General features: G+C 42.0%; 1 protein-coding gene across 5 annotated transcripts; it reads left to right on the forward strand.

The window, feature by feature from the left end:
* Positions 1-330: 330 nt before the first annotated feature.
* On the forward strand, positions 331-19,514 carry cdca2 (cell division cycle associated 2). Of its 5 annotated transcripts, none has more exons than XM_049579411.1 (15): positions 331-535; positions 1,107-1,299; positions 1,687-1,823; positions 6,155-6,320; positions 6,740-6,894; positions 7,345-7,488; positions 10,176-10,305; positions 11,513-11,841; positions 12,133-12,184; positions 12,293-12,367; positions 12,803-12,933; positions 14,184-14,246; positions 14,486-14,554; positions 16,516-16,681; positions 16,889-19,514. In XM_049579411.1, exons 2-15 carry the CDS (start codon positions 1,107-1,109, stop codon positions 17,833-17,835), a joined length of 2,757 nt encoding a protein of 918 aa, XP_049435368.1. In that variant the 5' UTR covers positions 331-535; the 3' UTR covers positions 17,836-19,514. The 5 variants fall into 5 exon arrangements, with proteins under 5 accessions (XP_049435368.1, XP_049435370.1, XP_049435367.1 ...); XM_049579413.1 differs by having other exon boundaries at positions 14,489-14,554; XM_049579410.1 differs by having other exon boundaries at positions 332-535; positions 14,181-14,246.
* The last annotated feature ends 729 nt before the right edge of the window (positions 19,515-20,243 follow it).

Below are 20,243 nucleotides of genomic sequence, written 5' to 3' on the forward strand. Positions count from 1 at the left end.
TATGATATAATATGTTATGACTGTTTAAATTAGAAGGTTATATCTATCTATCAAAATATCGATGTATCTATCCTGCTCAGACATTGAAGGTCACGTGGTATACTGCCTGGCATTTCTATTGGCCAATTCATATTAAACGAGTTCCGGTCGTTTTTAAGCCCTTAAAAATACGGAAGTTAGTTCTACCAAATGACACAGTTTCTCAGTTATTATCGGCATTTTTAAACAATATGCGTGGTCGTTATTAATATTTCATATTTTAAAACAAGACTACATAGTATATAGCATATTTCAAAGTTGTGCAAGTGTATGTTTACAAGCGTTGCTGGCTTTTCCGCGGAGGGATCTATACACAGCCGCTGCCTCTGGCGTGGAGCGTAATTTGAATCGCTCATTGCTCTCTTTATGTCGTCTGTATTTTTTAGTAACATGTTTTAGATCTTATCGGCCTCTTTGTGTCACAAGAGTCTATACGTATGTTTTAATATATATTTTAACGGGAGGCATGCCCTATTATTTATCTTAAATATATAAGGTAAGTGTTTACTCGTTGTCACTACATTAACTATAACGCCACTGTTGCTACTGTTAGCTAACGCCCCGTGTGAAGGTTAGCTCGTGACAAACTAGACTTTAACAACAACTAGCGTTAATGTTGGTGTTATTTTTTCGAGTTAGTTGGCAATAACGACGTTTTGTCCTTTGCAGAAGTCTACTATAATGAGTGGCTCAGCTGGTGTTGAGCCGAGCCATTCATTATGAATTCCATAAGCACATTTATTATGAAGCCCATGCCCAACGTTAACTTAGTGTTACCGGGGTAATCAGCTAACTATATTAGCATCCTGCTAAAGTCAGGGGAGCATCAACATTTTGCAGCGTTGTGGACTTTGACATGGGGTTGTGTTCATAATGTTGAATTTATATTATTACAACTTGTCATGGCCTGCAAGCATGAGCCTGATGGGAACAAAATATTAAGGAAATACTGGTGGATGCCTGGCTTCCATCTTAAGTTTCCCCAATTAATTTCTGTTGACATGCGTTCTGTTCTTGTGGTTCAGCTGCTCTTGAATTATAGGATGTGTTCAAATTGTCTAATACAGATGGCTACCGTGAAGATGAACACTGCTAACACTGAGGCAGACCAGGAGGGGGGAAACTTGTCCCCATCAGAAGAGGCCTCCTCTTCTGTTTTAAATGACACCTCAGCCCCCCTGAATTTCTCCGAGCTCACACCCTTTCAGTTTGGCATCTCTGTCCAGAGTTTTACTCCAGCACCATTATCAAGCCACAAAGGTAAGAGGACTGTTGTTTATTTGACGCCGAACTGCTGTTGCATTTACATTGCCTATAAATAGACAGAAGTGTTCGCTTTATATTCATCTGGCTGCACTCAGCCACCACTGGTAGAGACCTTGAGAAAAGCTGTATGTACAGTATACTGTAGGTTTTATCATATAATCTGTAATGTGAGAAAAAATAACCACATAGAAGGAAACATGCGTGTTAAAGCTTACTACAGTCATATGTGCGTGACCAAAACAGTAACAGATGCACCCGTCAACACTGCTGATGCACTAATAAATGAGAGATAACAAACATCAGGTGGATGTTTGTATTTCCCATACATGTCACCACCACTCAAGTTTTACTGAAGTGGCATTCTTCTCCCTCTCTTTCTAGATAAGTCTCGCCTAGCACAAATAAAGGCAAGGCGAAGGTCCAACATTGGTGTCCGGGGCTCCCCAGAAACAAACTCCCTCATCCGCTTCATGGCACAACAGAGGATGAAGACTCCACCAACCCCCAAAACTCCAGAGGTGAGATGCTTCTCTGGATACAGTTGAGCAAATCTTGCTCCCCTGTCACATCATATTGTAGTGTGAGGCAGTGTTCAGAGTACACTCCGGCTTTTGGTTTTCTCTCTGTGATTATAATTGAAAATGACATAATATTACTGATATTACATGTGACTATGCAGCATACTTTCTGTGCTGTTTTTCTTAATCAGGCATACCAGGATTGTCAATACCACAACTAGCCCATATAGAGTTGTACATACAGTACAGGTCAAAAGTTTGGACACACCTTCTCATTCAATGCATTTTCTTTATTTTCATGACTATTTACATTGTAGATTCTCACTGAAGGCATCAAAACTATGAATGAACACATGTGGAGTTATGTACTTAACAAAAAAAGGTGAAATAACTGAAAACATGTTTTATATTCTAGTTTCTTCAAAATAGCCACCCTTTGCTCTGATTACTGCTTTGCACACTCTTGGCATTCTCTCCATGAGCTTCAAGAGGTAGTCACCTGAAATGGTTTTCCGACAGTCTTGAAGGAGTTCCCAGAGGTGTTTAGCACTTGTTGGCCCCTTTGCCTTCACTCTGCGGTCCAGCTCACCCCAAACCATCTCAATTGGGTTCAGGTCCGGTGACTGTGGAGGCCAGGTCATCTGCCGCAGCACTCCATCACTCTCCTTCTTGGTCAAATAGCCTTACACAGCCTGGAGGTGTGTTTGGGGTCATTGTCCTGTTGAAAAATAAATGATCGTCCAACTAAACGCAAACCGGATGGGATGGCATGTCGCTGCAGGATGCTGTGGTAGCACTGTGGTTCAGTGTGCCTTCAATTTTGAATAAATCCCCAACAGTGTCACCAGCAAAACACCCCCACACCATCACACCTCCTCCTCCATGCTTCACAGTGAGAACCAGGCATGTGGAATCCATCCGTTCTCCTTTTCTGCGTCTCACAAAGACACGGCGGTTGGAACCAAGGATCTCAAATTTGGACTCATCAGACCAAAGCACAGATTTCCACTGGTCTAATGTCCATTCCTTGTGTTTCTTGGCCCAAACAAATCTCTTCTGCTTGTTGCCTCTCCTTAGCAGTGGTTTCCTAGCAGCTATTTGACCATGAAGGCCTGATTTGCGCAGTCTCCTCTTAACAGTTGTTCTAGAGATGGGTCTGCTGCTAGAACTCTGTGTGGCATTCATCTGGTCTCTGATCTGAGCTGCTGTTAACTTGCGATTTCTGAGGCTGGCGATTCGGATGAACTTATCCTCAGAAGCAGAGGTGACTCTTGGTCTTCCTTTCCTGGGTCGGTCCTCATGTGTGCCAGTTTCGTTGTAGCGCTTGATGGTTTTTGCGACTCCACTTGGGGACACATTCAAAGTTTTTGCAATTTTCCGGACTGACTGACCTTCATTTCTTAAAGTAATGATGGCCACTCGTTTTTCTTTAGTTAGCTGATTGGTTCTTGCCATAATATGAATTTTAACAGTTGTCCAATAGGGCTGTCGGCTGTGTATTAACCTGACTTCTGCACAACACAACTGATGGTCCCAACCCCATTGATAAAGCAAGAAATTCCACTAATTAACCCTGATAAGGCACACCTGTGAAGTGGAAACCATTTCAGGTGACTACCTCTTGAAGCTCATGGAGAGAATGCCAAGAGTGTGCAAAGCAGTAATCAGAGCAAAGGGTGGCTATTTTGAAGAAACTAGAATATAAAACATGTTTTCAGTTATTTCACCTTTTTTTTGTTAAGTACATAACTCCACATGTGTTCATTCATAGTTTTGATGCCTTCAGTGAGAATCTACAATGTAAATAGTCATGAAAATAAAGAAAACGCATTGAATGAGAAGGTGTGTCCAAACTTTTGGCCTGTACTGTACATGGGAGTGTTGCGCATTTACAGAACAAAGTCGCATAGTGTATGTGCACTTCGATAAAGAACTTGCTCTCTCCAATTCACTCCAGTTTTAAAGGATGATAACAGAAGAGTTGCGATCAGATTACCCCATTAGATCTGGCATCAAATTCCCACACATTGATATCGCAGTCGTACACAGTGAGGCGTTGCGATTTTTTTTAAAGCCTATTTAAGTTAACAATTATGAATTGAATATTAACTGTGATTTGCACCCTTTGTATCATCGTTTACAAACATGATAATCAAAATGTGTAGCTATCAATATAACAACTATACAAAGTATTTTCTGATGTTAAGTATAGCAAAGATTTTGATGGCTGCACAAAACTGCACTTTTTCCTGTATGGCATGTAAAAATTTGAACAGTACAAAGTTACACCTTACTGTAGGTGGGAGATGAATTTCAAGAGGTTTGACAGGATTTACGTTTACACCTGTACAGTTTGTACTGTAATTTGTTGGGCAACTATGTCAGTGTAATACAGAAAAGAAAAAGACAAGATTGTTTTACAGTACTGCGTAGTACAAAGAGGAAAAAATACAAAATTGGAAATTTAAGCATTGGAAACACCCTTTAGGTAGAACTGTATATGCAGCACTGTATGAGTTAGTACAGTACAGTCTTTCTACACCTGATGTTCCTCAATCAAAGAAATATGAACTGCTTTCAAGAAAGCTGGGTCCTCCCTAGCTTCTCTGTACTTAAAATACCAGTCCAAATATAATGACTCCGCAAAACAAGCCTTGACAAGATCAATGTGGAGAGAAAGGTCAAACCATCTGAAAGTGTAATAATGCATAAACTCTTGCTTCTTCTGCCATGTTAGACTCACAAGTCAGTCTTTAGACGCTTTGCTTAACTAAAGACTGATGTCTTTCTCCCTGATTTTGTGTTTAGATGGGCGGATACAATTTCAGAGTTTAAAAAAACTCTCTACGTTGCAGAACCAATAGTAAATCCGCAGGGTGGTCCTTCAGTGGCTCGCTGAACTCTTGTGCTCGTAAACATAGTCCAACTAGAAACATATGTAGCGGTACAAAATGGCTCAAGTTGCTGTAAGTCCTTCATATCTACAATCTTGTGGACTGAGCACACGTTTGATAGTTAAATCTCTCGGCATCCATTTTCAGGCTCTCTGTGTGTTTGTTTCCTTGCGGACGAGAAAAGGGGGAGCGCACATTTCCAGGAGTGCGTGTCCTTTTCAAAAATGCAAGAGGCATTGCTTTGTTGCCGGCCATTTTCGCCGGTGTGTTAAACTTTAGAAAGGAGTGTCCCCAGACTATCAGAAGCCGGAGATCTCTGATTGTCTGGTGGCGACTCTACTGCCATGTTGAATACTTTTTACTACTACTATTAAAAATAAAAGCCCATAGAGAACTCATTAAAATGAAACCCAATATTTCATTATCAAAGGGATACACCATGTAGCCCTGAGAGGTTAATATTAAAAGTTTTTGGTTTTCCTTTTAACAGAGAACATGTTGCTCTCACCGTACTCTCAACAGTAACTTCTCACATCACTTCTGCACAATCATCCACATTTAGACTGTCCATCCTTATTTTCAGTATGTTCTAAACCAAAATATAACAGTTTATGTTTAAAACATCTTTTAGCTGGACTAACAAGAGACAACCTCCAAGTCTAACTTTGTTCATGTCTTCTGATGCTGCTACAGGTTTTCTTAACATCACTATGCTTTTTCTGTTATAATTAGCTAAGAAACACACAGTGCTTTTTAATTCTTAATAATTATTTAATCTGAAATGTATGGGACAAAATTATTTAGGATTAAGCCTTTAAATACACAGCTTCCATCAGGTTTCTTTCCTTGCTCACTCATTGCTTAAGATAACATGTTTCTGACCAATGAGGGACAGGAGGTGGGAACTAAAAAGCTTACGCCAATGCCAAGAGTCGCTCATTAGAACAAATGGCTTCAGTGTGAAGGGTTCAAATGAGAGCTGTGCATCTAGCCATGCTTTGGCAAACTGTGCATGTTTGGAACACAGTGAGCATGTAATGTAGAGAGGAGAAGTGCATTATGCTGCAGAAGTGGTTTAACAAGTTTCTACAGAAACTTGGTGCGTTTTTCCACCGGGAAAATGACCAATGCTCAAGTCTGCAGGTGGTGAGTCTGTTATTAAAGGGGTCAATTTTGGGTCAAATTTTTAGTCACAGAAAAGTACTCTGTTACTCTTGTGTGAATACTAGTTACAGAATATTCTAAAGCATGAAACTTAGTGTGACTTCACTGTTTGATGATGCAGAGCTCAGTAAACTTGTAAGTAATATTCCTGGAAGGAGTGTGTGATAAATGTGCTGCCTCTCAGTAATACCACTTCTGTAATTTCAGAAGTCTATGACCTGTCAAACTGCATCACTGAGCAGATATGTTTGTTTTTGCTGTCTCAACTCTCAGCTTGTCAGAAGTAGCCCCTTCCTTCCCCGGGTCGCCTCCACGCTGAGGCAGAAGATGGCCTCCTTCCAGAGCCTGATGGATGTGGAAGAGAGTGGGGTCTGTGATCTGATGCCAAGGCAGGACAGCAACACTGGAGGATGCATCAAGACAAGAGATTATCTGTCTGGTGAGGCTGCCTCATTGCCACAGGATTAATAGTTTCATTTCTCAACAAGGATCTATGCCAGTAGGATTTCTTTATGATGTCTGGAGGCACTGTTCAAAAGCAGTGGATTAATGCATAGCACAATATAAGCCTGACTCTGACAATCTAACAGCAGTCATTTCTCATGAGCTTGGTCAGCTTCTTAAATGGGCCAAACTGAGCTGTTTGTTGCTGAACTGAGACTTTATCTCCATTTCTTTGATTAAGTTTTTTCATAGTTTTTTTTAAATTGCATTTTTTATGATATGTTTATCTGATATGTGATATTTTATCTTTATTTAACTGGGGTGTCCCAAAGTCCCATTTGTTTATGTATTATTATATAACACATCTTTTCGATGGTTGTTTGTTTTTCTCCTTTTTTTCCCCTCCCCTCTCAGATGGAAACAGCCGTTACGAAGGGAAAGAGAACCACGCACCAATGATTACGCCTGTACCCAGCAAGAGGAGGCGCCTGGGCCCCCCAGAAGGCTGTAAGGTGGAGATTAGAGAGGCCGGCACTCCTATCCTCCACTTGAGTTTGAAGGAGCAGCAGGTACTCTCACTCTGACCATGTACTTACTTGGCTGCTTTAAATAATTTAACTAAAAGGTTTTCCCTCTCTGTACTCGGATCCGCTGATTATTTTTAACTCCTCTGTGAATGGAAGATCTCAGTGCTTTTTAAATAGGTACATGCATCCACAAAGAGGAAAAAACAAGAACTCTCAAGCAAACAAAGTTTGATTCAAGTGCCGGGTATTGAGGTTTATTTATTTATTGTTGCATCTTTTTTTTTTTTTTTTTTTTTTTTTTTTTTTTTTTTGGAGCATCCACTTGTATCCTGCAAAGTGCAATGTCATGTTTTAAGTTTTCTGTGTTGTTCTAGGCACTAAAACAACAGCTTGGTAAATTTGTATTTCCAGTATCCACATTAGAAGTGTTCCTGCTATTGTGGAGCTGTGCCATAGAATGAAACAGTGGGAATTTTCTAATCATATTCACAGGAGGAAGAAGAGCCAGTGACGCAGTTTGTAACAGGACCACTGCTATCCAGTGAGACTGCGGAAGAGGACCAAGCTGTGCTTATATCCCCAACCTTTCACACTGACTTTGAGATCCAAGCCTCTTCCCCTGCTAAGACCCAACAGGTTAGGCCGAAATCCAGACTGCAACACACACGTGTGCAGTGCACACAAGGAGTGTAGTTACGAGTAAATCATGGAGAAACTAATGTAGACTTTTGTGATTCTGCTATGAAACACGTGCATTCCCCCTGTGAGAATTCCTTTTGAGTAACAGAATGACTTAACCATTATTCACATGGGAAAAAAACATCAAAAACACAGCTAAAACCAGTGAGGAGCTGTTGTGTAATTGACTGCACAGCCAGAGTCACAAAGAATTCAGGCTTTCTTTAAAACTGCCAAAGGGAAGTGACATGAGGTGATATCGCTAACTAACCAAGCACACAATTTCCTGAATGAAACATGTAATAGCCTTTGCCCACAGGCTCAGTACAGCACACTTACATTGCAGCAAGCAGTAATCATATGCTTCTCAGCTACAGCCACACAGCAGGTGATAACAAGGCGGACCCATTGTGACTGACGATTTCCTCCCTCAGCCAAGTGCTGCCATGCCCTTAAGTTATCAACATGTCTGGTCATGCAGGCAACAAGAGAGAAAACACTATTTTTAGAAATGTCACTATCGCCCCTTTTATACTGCCTTGTCATGGCGAGAATGTCGTGCCGTTGTTCTGCCTTCTGTGTACAATGTGTGATTGCAGATAGGGATGTCCTGATCCCATCTCAAAGATCAGAATGGCGGCCAATCAAGGAATTTTTTTAACTGATCAGGATTGGGTATATTAAGCTATATTGAGGATCTGATCTTTTGTTTAACATCAGCTGTCACACTGGTGTTTTACTTGTAAAACCTTCACGCAGATACAGGTAGAATGCTGCCATCTCCAACTCTGCTCTCTTTTTCTCCTCTACTCAGTTGAGCTCCCCTGTGTGAGAGCAGGGGCTGAACCCCGCCCACGGTAAAACACAATACGCCATAAATTACAGTAAAATGCAGAATGAGACTGTTTATGTTTTCATCAAAATTATGAGCACTCGGTTCATTTCAGCTCAGTGTGAAAGACTCATGCATTTATGGCACATGGTGTTTCACCAGGGGCGAGGAGAGACAGACAGCGGTGCAGAAATGACAATAACTACACTCACCACGTCTCTGAAAAGTGCAACAAAAGCCCCGGGAGCAAAAAGCCAACAAGAGTAATTCATTAATATAGCCTTATCTGTGCCAAAGATGTACAGATGAAGGAAAAAAAAACACTCAGTGGAATACAGTTCATTCAATAACCAAGGCAAAGGCTGCACCAAGGCAACAAACACGGGATAACTGTTTAAGACACAGTGAAATTCCCTCAGCCAAATAGATTAAGGGGGGTGGGGGGGGGGGTTACTTTATACCTATTTGCTTATTTTGTAAATAAATAAAAATCACAAGATAGCTTGGATGCAGGGATTTTTTTTTCTGATGCATTGTAGAGCTTTTCAGTTGCGAAGTAGGGATGGGTCACGATTTTCGAATAGTCGTTTTATTTTGAAAAATGGATTTATTTTTTTTTTATTTTTTTTTTAATGCGACTTTTACTATTCGCCGTCTTATTTCCCCCCTTTATTTGACATGCAATTCAGCTCCTAACCGCACGAAGGCAGTATAGGATTGCTACAGCTGTGTGAGATGGGCTACCAGCTAGTTTGATGCTCTTCTGCAAACAGGAGAAACATGCAGAGACTACTACAGTCATCAAAAACTTCTGTGTGGAACAACTTCGACAAAATAAACGAAAATGAGGTGCAGTGCAAACTCTGTGAGGCAAAGCTTGCGTATCACAAGTCTACAACAAGTATGCACAGTCATTTGAGAGCGAGGCACGCAGGAGGCAGTGGGGGTCCACCGGGCCCGTCAGCGGCGCGACACGTCTGCAGCGCGAGTCCCGTAGCATCTCACCCCCCTGTTAATCAATTACAGCGGCGACAACCTCCGTCTGTCGCGCAATAACTCTCTATTTTACGCGGCTTGTAGATAACTCAAATTATTATTATTTTCGATTATTTGAAAAATCGTCAAATAGTTGCCATGATTTTCGAATAGTGTTTTTGCTTGTGCTGCCCATCCCTATTGTGAAGCATATGTAGTGAATTGCTTTTAATAACTTTAATGTACTTGAGGTGCTCACTGTGCAGTTGTATTATCTAAGAAAATGGAAGTAGTGATCGGGACCCGGCATCGGTACATACTCAATATTGAATGACTTGGATTGGATCGGGGGCAAAAAAAAAAAACTCGATCGGAACATCCCTGACTTTGGAATGGGGGGAGCTGTCTCGCCTTTAAGTCGGCAGTGGACCTAGTAACAGAGCCAAATTATCGTCTGTGTAAAAAGGACAGCTGTCCAGACGGGATGGGTGTGACGATTTGGCAACTAATGCTGACTGAGCATTTCATTTTTGTCTTAGCTAGCAGCAGTAAGAAATGCAGTTTTTGTCACTTACTTCACTGCTGACAGCTGTTGGTTAAAACAGCTGGTTTACACAACAAGGTTTGGATTTTTCCCCTTTTTTTCTAAGTAGATCAGTTTAAAATGTTATAGAAGAGAAACTCTACATTGAACTGATTAGATGAATTAGTTATGATGATGTAATACTCAGCATTAGATTTTGTACACAAACCATTCTCTTGTACAGCACCCTGTTCTGTGAAGCTCCTTCAACTGTAGTCCAACAGAATGGGGGGCTCATTTATTCTCTCTCAACAGGACAGTGTCTTTGAACACCAAAGTCTTGGCCAACCACCACCTGATGATCCTGCAGCCGCCTCACCAGCTCAGCCTGCCTCCCCCTTCTGCATCCCCTCTCTCCCTTCTCTGTTGGAGATGAAGCCCATGGGTAAACACACAGTTCTCTCAGTGGTCATGCAAGAGTAACCAGCCTTTTATCTCGGTTCAACCCTGCCTTTGAGGCTTGATATGTAGAGCTAAGCTTGATGCAGTGTATCCAGGCTGTAGGAGAGTGTCAAAGTTGTATTATCAGAGAGGAAATTCATGTTAATTAACAGGAGTTTTCTGTGTTGGAGGGTACCATGGGAGATTTAGCTACAAGGGGAGTGTCTGTGTTCTTACGAAATGCCAATGTTGGCATCAAATAGGTTGACATGGGATGAATGTGCAACAGTTGTGCAATGTAAGGATCAGTACCCATCACTCACCTGAGTGAAGACCTGGGCTTTGATTAGCAAATTCAGTTGTCCTGATGTTGATATCACAGACATGACTTTAACCTGATGAAAACCTTTTTTTCTAGTTGTGTGAAAACTACAATTAATCGGAACGATATTTATGGTATATTATTGTCATAATGGAATACTTCCTGGGGCAGAGTCACACACACAGTGACAGGGCTAACTAACTAACTTGCTAACTGTTAACATCACACAGCTAACGTTACCCCAGAGTTATTAATGGGTTTAGTGACAAGCCTTTTTGGTGTCGGTGTGAGTTTTTGGGGGGCTGTTTAACAGCTCTGTGTCGGATGTTGCAATATGCATTGCAGTTTTTTAGAAAAGCTGCTGTGATATCAGGCATTTCAGGCTGTAACAATCCCAAAAAAGAGCCTGTAAAATCCTGAAATGACTGCTTATTGTGTGACTGTAGTGAATCCTAACCAACCCTTCAAAACTAACTGATAGAGGCAAAGTTTGTAAACGGGTGCTTTGATATAGTTTTGCCATTAACTGTGAACCCATATGACTGTAATTCATCAAGAATTTTTTTCAGTTTTTGAAATCTTCAATCACCAGAGGCATCCAAGGGAAACAAACTTTTTTTTTTCCCCCAAATTTTTACATAACGCAGGATGAGTAATTGAAATACAAATGGTCATCTGGAGGGTTCCTTTGAGTTTAGTTCTAGTATGTCATAATATATCTTCTAATAGATTAATTATAGTTTTTGGTTTCATCTACTATTTTCTGGTCTGGCTTGACAATATCTGAAAACTTTAAATTTATGTTGACTCAACTTGCAAGCATTGTGTAATGACAGTAACAAAAGGTAATCAGCTTAATTGTGCATTCATGGTTTTACTATCTTTGAAGGAGAGGATGACTCCACCGGGACCTCTGCAGTTAAGAAGAAAAGGAGGGTGCACTTTGGAGGTCCACTCTCCCCTGAGTACTTTGATAAGAACCTGCCTCCCAGTACACCATTACAAAAGGGGGGCACGCCGGCTCGGGCACCCACACCAGGTGGGAACTTAGTGCCACGCTCAGTGCTGAAGACACCGCAGAGAAGTGAAGCCCAAACACCTCCAGCTCAGCCAGATCTCAGCAGCCCAGCTGTGTTTGGCGCCTCACCTACACTTGCAATGCCTCGCAATCGCAAACTGCAGGCTATAGGAGGGGACAGTGAAGAGAATGATGGAAAGGTAGACAAGATGCCAGGATAGTTTTAAGATTTTAATGTTTATGTGATACTAGCATGGGATTTGTACTGTTCTGTACATGTCATTAAATATTAGTTACAACATTGAAGTTTACATTGAAAGAACCTGGATTATCCAGGTCACTCTCAGCTAAAAATATCCAAGCTATCACAAGCAACTAGGGCTTTCTTTTCAGTACTTTAAAGGATCAGGGTATGCCCTGCTCTCTGGTCTAGATTATGCATGTTATAGTCAGCATGAACAACATTGTTTTTCTTTGTTTTGTGGTTCTAGATTGTTTTTCCTTCACTGGAGGAGATTGACTCTGCGGTGACGAGAGATACAGGTTGATTATTACAGTTTATTTTCCCTGAGAGTTGTAGCTTATTGTCTCTAGAATGCAGTCAGACTCTGTTTGTACGATAACAATTCTTTCCTTTTATTGCATTTTCAGAATTTACGTGGGACACCCGGCCATTAAATTTAAACATTGCTTTCCATGAGGAGTCTCTTTCTCAGATTGTGACAGGTGAACTACAGTCATACTTCTCCATTTTTTTCCTTTCATTGACACTTAACTTTATGTCCTCATCTCTGCTGTTCTCCACCTGCTCCCCCACATTCAAGAGTCCCAGACTATAAGACCTAACAGAAATGAAGTTCATGTTTGTCGTGTGTAGCTCAAACAACTCAGGTTTCTCATTTTAAGTCAGCTGAGGAAAGCAAGCCAATTGCCAGACTACAAGTGTAGGAAAGGGTAAATATCAGGGACTTTTAAACCCCTGATTGAAAATATCAGGGATGGTACAGGACCTCATATGGTTTCAAACTCTTGTGAAAGATCTGTTTACTCTGTGAGTTACCATTTACCATGCTAACCCACAGAATCAATATTAATGTTACTTACAGCTGACAAAGTCTCAGCAGGTGTCAATTCAGCTATAATCCTGTCGATTTTCCTCAGAGTCTGAGACTGAACCCAGCACAACCTCCCAGATGGATGCCCTGGATGAGCCTACATCCTTGCCAGATAAGGAGATGCAACATGAAGCACATGTGGAAACCCATGCCAAATTGAGAAACCGAAGGAAAAAGGTCTGCCATCGTTAGAGTTCCAGGCTTTTTTTTTTTTTTTTTTTAAATCTTCTTTCTTGGAAAGGTCATTGTGGATTCACAAGATACATTTTTAGCAACACATAGCTCTGCATTTATTCAGTGACAGTCAGTACGTTTACATGCACAGTTTAATTCCACTTTTAATCGGAATGAAAGGCCATTCCGATTAAAAGTGGTCATTGCGATTGAAAATGAAATCCGATTAAAGGGGGTGGTTTATTCCGTTTGTCATTCCGAATGAAAGAATTCTGTGTGCATGTATACGCTCATTCCTCTTTAAATTCATTCCGGTCTTCCTGCGCATGCTCGTTTCCTTGCCCTTCTGGCGCGATGACGTATATAGCGCGCATAGCAACAGGCTGAGATAGAGCAGTCGGACTTGTTGCACTCACCGGTTTCCATTCGCCACAGCACGGTCTTCTGTCTCCCTTCTTCGACCTTCTGCCTCCCTTCTCCTCCTCAACAGATGAAGCATTAGCGGAACAAGATTGTTGTCGTACTGCTGCTTCAAGAATATAAGCAAAACATGCCAGAAAAAGGCACTAAGAACAGCGTCGTCAAACATTTTGTTATTCGGAGCGAGGACTACAGTGTTTTCTTCCGGTAAACGTAAACATGTAACATCCGTCCCGCCCCCTATCCAATCAGAAACCTTCCCTGCCCCAAACCTTGCGCAGACCTGAATAAAGGCGATTGAACTGATCTCCCATGTAAACCCTCATTCGGAATGAATATTTCCCATGTAAACTACCTGGAAAGACTTTAATTCCGAATGATTTCATTCAGATTTATTTCATTCCGAATGAGAAGCTATCATGTAACCGTAGCCACTCTGTTGAAGTCGCCTTTATTAAAATGAGGTCTAGGCAATATATTGATATTTTATTGATATCCTAATATGACACTAGATATCATCTTAGATCGTGATAATGATAGTGATTTAATTTTCTGAACTTACCAGGCTGTTGCAGCTGTTTCTTGATTAGCCTTTACCCACTTAGTCATTAAAGCCACAGTAATGATGATGATTTATTGTGTAAATATTTTGTGAAAGCACCAATGGACAACCCTGCAATATGGTTGCAATATAAATATTGAGGTATTTGGTCAAAAATATTGTTGTATTTGATTTTCTCCATATCGTCCAGCCCTAATACTATCTTCTACAGAACCCCATACTGTGAAAATTCCATGTCATACACTGAAAACTTCTAAATTTCTTCCAGCAGTCAGAGCCAGAGCAGACATGTACCAGTGAGACTCCAACTCGCTCCAGCAGTCGTAAGAGAAAGGTCTGCTATTACCACAAACTGCTTTCAGCTTGATCTCACTTGTAAAAGTCTCCATTTACCAGATGAGATGCCTTTTTTTTTAATAATTTAGGGGTCATAACATGCTCCTATTTAATGTACTGTTTAATTCCACTGGATCTGAGCTAAATCGCATCTGAGGATATCCACTTTGTGTGTGAGAGAGTGTGGCAGAGACGGTCTATATAATACATCCTCACGCCAACTCTGTGTTCCCCCAGCAGCCAGAGAGTGAACCTGTGAAGAGGTCGACACGCTCTGCTGCCAAGTCGGCCTCTGGGAAGATGAAGGTGAGTTGGCTGAGTCTGCTCGTTTGATTTCTCTTTACACCACTCCACTGAGGGATATGCAGGCCCGTCTTTCTGGGAGGCAGTCACGGAGCTGATAGCTGCACACTCTTACTACAACTTACTTTGCCTGAGTGGGGGAAAAGAACCGTGTTTAGTTGTTTATATACCACAGTCAGTGTTGCTCCTACGTATGGCACACACCACAGATTAATAATGCTCACTACAGGATTATAAATAATATGAGTTTCATTATAAAATCTTAAATACATTCATAAAGTTATACCAAGTTGTGCATGAGCGGAGAACCTGCACTGCTGTCACAGATAATAGTAAAAAGCAGTTTGGCAAGGCTGGGAGGTGTTTTTAAATGCTTTATCAAGTCTGATTCAGCCATGTTAAAGGACAAGAAGGGCAGTATTCTATATTTATGTTATTGTCAACTAATCCATCAAAAGACCAAAACCAGAAATGTTTGTCTGTCTTACAATACTTGCTCACTGACAGCTGACCGGTGTGTCAGCCTTATCAGAAAAATGCACACAGTATTTCTTAATACATACATTCATTCATTGTTGATTTCAGTGTTTTCAGAGTGTTTTTAACAAAAATTAACTATGGAATATCACCAGACTTTTAGCACATTCAGACCAAATTAATAAATGTGATAATCCAGACCAGTACAGTAAATGAGAGTCACAAGAGCTGTGCTTCTCACTAAAGACATGCATCATTCTGGATGGAAGTTTATCTCGTAGAAAAGTACAGCAGATAGTTTGTAGTTGACAGTATGCATCAAATAAGTTATTTGAAGGCAGTCTGCTATCCCAGTCTGGATAGCAGTAGCTGTCCTTATTGTAGCTCACAATACAACTGCCCATTTACTGAGCTTACAGTGTCTCAGTGTTCTCACAGCTTTGTAGTTGTTTTTTGTTTGTTTGTTTGTTTGTTTGTACAGACACTCAGGCCTGTGTTTTGGTCTAAATGGGTTCCTATTTCAGTTCTGCCATCTCATTCCGCAGAATGTGGGCAGAGCTGATGAGATTTGATGAAAGCAGTGTGTAAATACGCTGAGATTAACTATAAGGCACAAGGTATCACTCAGACAGGGCCCTAGTAACCAAATGGGAATTAATAGCCTCTCAAAATTAAAATGGCACATCTTTCAGTGAGCTAATTTTGATACATAATAAATTTGAACACAATAACACTGTAAAGGAAGAGACGTGACACACATTTGCCTCATTAACAATGTAAATAGCATTGTAAAAATGAGTGAGTCAGCGAGGGGTGGGGGTGATGTGATACAACAGTGACAGAGTTACGGTTGACTCATATAAACAGGTCCAGGGCGGGCAAGATTGAGTTATAAATGTTTGGTGTATGACATGTCTCTATCGTTACTGCGCTGCATTTTACAAAGTATAATAAACTCTTGCTGCATCCAGGCACCTCCTCTTCCTCCCTTTGCAGTTCTCGTACTCTTACACCTGAGGTTGCATCCAGTAACTACTATTAGCCCACTAACAGCAGAACATTACCAGCAGAAACACTGAGTGTTTTTGCATCATCAGTGCATACATTGGACGCACAGGTCCACTCACTCACAGCAGCACAGCAGCTCCGGTCTGGCTGTCAATTCTGTCTGTGTCACAGCAGCCTTTGGTGTTAGTAGGCTTTTACTCCTGACATGGAACCAATCAGATTTTGCTATGGGAAGGGCATTAAGGAAAGCTACAGACTGACTGCAGACAGACTGGTGGCTGACTATTAAATTTTAAATTGTAAAACTAGAAGAAGAAAAAAAACAGAAAATCATGACGTGGTGGCCAATGTTGACATTGTGTTGGGCCGCCACAGTTAAAAGTTTTATGGGAAACACTACACTGAGGCAATATCAAATTTCAGTTGGCACTGATGTGTCATTACAAACCTTTCTAACAGTACTGGTTGTCTTTCCACAGACAACCTCTACGGCAACACGGCGGTGGAACAGGGAGGTGGACCGCTCCCTGTACGGCTCTAGGGCATATGCCTCAAAGAACCCTGCCCTGAGTCCCATCAGGGAGAGGTTGTCTCTTATCAACCAGTCTCCAGCAGCACAGCAGATCCCCTCTACATGCTGCACAGGTAAAACATACACACAATAACTTTATCTTTATAGCAGGTGATATTTTATTATGCATTTTCTTCTGTGTTGTGTATGACCTCTTCAAAACCTGCAGTTGTCAGACACTAAATATATTTTTGATTCCCGAAAACTTAGAACTTGTGGAGGGCAGCGGTGATCGGAAATTAATACCCATAATGTTGTTTTGTCCTCATGTCTCCCAACAGCCCCAAATGATGAGACCCACTTGCACCGTGAGATGGCTAACGACACTCAAGCGATCGGTGACCTCACTGTGACAAATGGCCTGGAAAATTCTTCCGAAGATTCCGTCACATCTCCAAACTCCAGTGAAGATGGCATCACAGGGAAGGGCAGGAGGGCTTCAGGCCCCAGGGTCAGGGAGAGAGGACTGAAGAAAAGGAAGGTTAGTGTTCCAGATGATAACTGGCTTAGTGAGGAGACTCTGGACCAGACTGGAGAAAAGACACAGGAGTACTGTGAAGACCAAACCACTACAAACCTTGAGGCATCAGGGGAAACCCCACTAAACCACACTGTGCTCGAACAAGAAGTCAACACGGGACATACTGCTCAGACTTCTCCAGATATACACTGCACAGACTCAGATGGAAAATTAGAATGTCATGGTAGTCTGGAGGCACCCATTTCAGACTGTCCACCTGCAGCTGAAAGATCCAACACTTTGAGTCTGCCAGGAGAGCCATCACAGAGGAAAGCCAAGCGGGGCAGGAGGAGCTCTGCAGTCAGCTCATTGCTACAAGAGCAGGGGAACCAGGCAGAGGAGCACCCAAAGAGCCATGAAGTGGAGAAGGGACAGGGAGACCAAGCAGCTTGCCAGCAGGAAAACATCAGGTCAAGCTCTGATAGTCAGGAGGAGGAAGGAGCTGAGTTCGCCCCCTGGCAGGCTGACTTTAATTTTGAGGATGTGTTCAAACCTGTCGCCACTAGAGGGCAGCGCTCAGTACGCCGCAGCCTGAGGAACCAAAGCAATGCAGAGCACAGCAGCAACAGTGCAGGTCTCGCCTGGCTGCCTCGGACCTCCCCTGACTCCAGTAAAGAGGCCCGCAGGAGGACGCGGGGCCGACGGCTCAGTGCTGCTCAGCCTGTCCAACCTCCACTCCCTGAGGATACACAAGACAGCGCTTCGTAAGACTTTCAATCGACAACATGAACTGAGATTAAAGGGAGGGATAACTAATTCATTCATCACACCTTCACACACACGTACCCTGTTTTCTTGGGATTAAATGGAATGATTTTCCAAAGAACAGGCTGATTGTTTTATATTAGCAAAAACACTGATGCCTTTGTTCCCTGTGAATTATTAGAGCTGACCAGTAATTTGTAATTTGCCTGTTTCCCCTCTGCTAACCAAGCCGGTCAATACGCTGTGAGCCCAATCATCTCTGCTGACCACGTCCCAATCAATATCCAACCACTCAGCTGGTAATCACACAGCATCTTCAGACTCACTCTCCACAATCATTGGATTGAGCATCTCCAAGTCAATATCTACTCTTTGTGGATAGATGAAGATGGCTGTGCTGCGTTCACCTTCTGTCACGCAAGGCTGGGCAGGAGGAGGGGGTAATAATAATGGAATAGTAATGGGGAGAGAAAATGTGCCTCACACACAGAAATCTAATTAATAGGCTTGAACATTTCTGTTTATTTGTGGTCGCTGGAGTGTTTTGTTTTTTTGTTTTTTTTCTCCCAGTGATCCAAACTGTACATACAGGAGGTTCCCAACTTGTTGCAGTATCTGAGCTTTTAATGGATGATTTTGATATACTGTCAATAATTAATAGTAATAGCCTGTTGGATTGAAACAGTCTTAAACATTGCACCAAATCAGAAATGTGGTAGTGTTTTCAGTGAGTTTCCTGGAATGTCAGATGTACCTTTCTTGACTCTGATTCTGATTAAATGCTTTGGTTGCAAGTAAAGACACCTCATTAGACCAAATTGTGTTCATTTAAACGGATGATTTATACTCATTTGGAAGGGAATTCATCCAGGTAATAAAAAAGCCACTATCTCCACAGATGTGGTGATCCAGCTGTGTGGTCCGCTCAGCTCAAGAACAGCAGCTTCCCATTCACATAAACCAGGACCTCGTGCTATAACGGAATGCACGGCTACATAAATTACCATTCTGATCAACATTTTGAACACAGCCAAATGTCTGGAAGTAAATTGACCTCTAACCTCAGATTCCACCAGTCACAGATTCAAATCAGTTCGTCTGTACCAGCTCCATCCATCTGTCAGAGGAACGGAGAGAGCAGTAACAAATTGAGTTTCAAATTCAGTTCACATAGGAAAATTGGCTCCTGGAATGATGCATGGCTGTAATCTATCCATCACGGGGTAATTGACTCGCTCCTTTTACATCAAGTCAGAGTCACTTGGCTGAAGGACACCAGAGGTTTCTGGCTCCCAGTGTGTGCCAAGGTCTCTTCTGTATCCCCACTGGAAGACTGATGGACAGAGTTATATAGACACTAATATAGTTCTGGCTTGACACAGCGGGGCGACTGTGCCATCTGGTGGCTCACCTAAGGAACTGCAGTCAGTTACTCAGCTGTGAAGTTGATCAAGTACGAGGAGATGAAGGAAGTTTCAGGAATGAATGTTATTGCTGGGAGTGGATATAATTTAGTAGATGCACATTCATTTGTGTCAAAGGGGCTTTTGTTGGGTGCTGCTGAACAGGAATCACTTTAGGCGTGCCTGTATTTACTGTTTGTTTTGTTTTTTTAATAGCGTCATGTGCCCATGTAATGACTGTGTCTTGTTCCCGGTCTGATTTTTAAACTTGTAACTGGATGTCTTTGTGACCTGGCTGTTTTATTGTGTGAGCGTACAGCCAAACTGCTGCACCTCTATACAAGTGGGTGTGGGGTGTGTTTTCAGTGTCTGAGAGAAAGCGGGAGTGTGTGTGTGTGTGTGTGTGTGTGTGTGAGAGGGAGAGAGAGGGGTGTGAAGCCGAAGCCCCTGTCCCTGGCAGACGGGCATAGTGAAGACGGCTTAACACAAGAACAATGGGGTCCTTTGACCAAAACGACGCCCCCAAGACATGTGGCCTCCTGTCACCGTGGCAACCCCCCATGGGACAGGGAGCGGGCTGACAGCTGGAGAGGAGGACTTACAAAAATGGAGTCCATTTCTTTCCACTGAAGCTCCCCTGCTCTATATCTTTTCCTCTTCTCCCTGTCTGCCTCTGCTTGGGGCCCTTATGAATGTGGGTTACATCTCATTTTACAGCTTCATGTGATTGACCTTATGGTCCTGACTCACCACCTACAGCCCATCCAACTCCTCCGCACAAAAAAAAAAAGAGTTAAAGAGAACAATAAATCAAGTCTTTATAGGCTCTTGTTGCTGTCCGTAATAAGAGAGCATTGATCTCATTGACAAATATGGGGCTGAGCCATAAGATTTCACACTCACTGTAAACTTGATTTTACGGCTCATTTTAAAACGGATGAACACTTTCTGTATGGACACAAAGAGGCATAATCACTTATTTGTACTTCCAGATTTAGAGACTTTTGT

This window comes from Epinephelus fuscoguttatus, linkage group LG6, assembly GCF_011397635.1.
Source record: "Epinephelus fuscoguttatus linkage group LG6, E.fuscoguttatus.final_Chr_v1".
Taxonomy (NCBI): Eukaryota; Metazoa; Chordata; class Actinopteri; order Perciformes; family Serranidae; genus Epinephelus; species Epinephelus fuscoguttatus.

Excerpts from the sequence above, each read along its gene's own strand:
- cdca2 (XM_049579410.1), top strand. The coding sequence starts at position 1,107 with ATGGCTACCGTGAAGATGAACACTGCTAACACTGAGGCAGACCAGGAG. Across the intron at positions 11,842-12,132 it reads GTGAAGAGAATGATGGAAAG|ATTGTTTTTCCTTCACTGGA; the intron begins GTAGACAAGATG and ends TTGTGGTTCTAG. Across the intron at positions 14,555-16,515 it reads CGGCCTCTGGGAAGATGAAG|ACAACCTCTACGGCAACACG; the intron begins GTGAGTTGGCTG and ends GTCTTTCCACAG.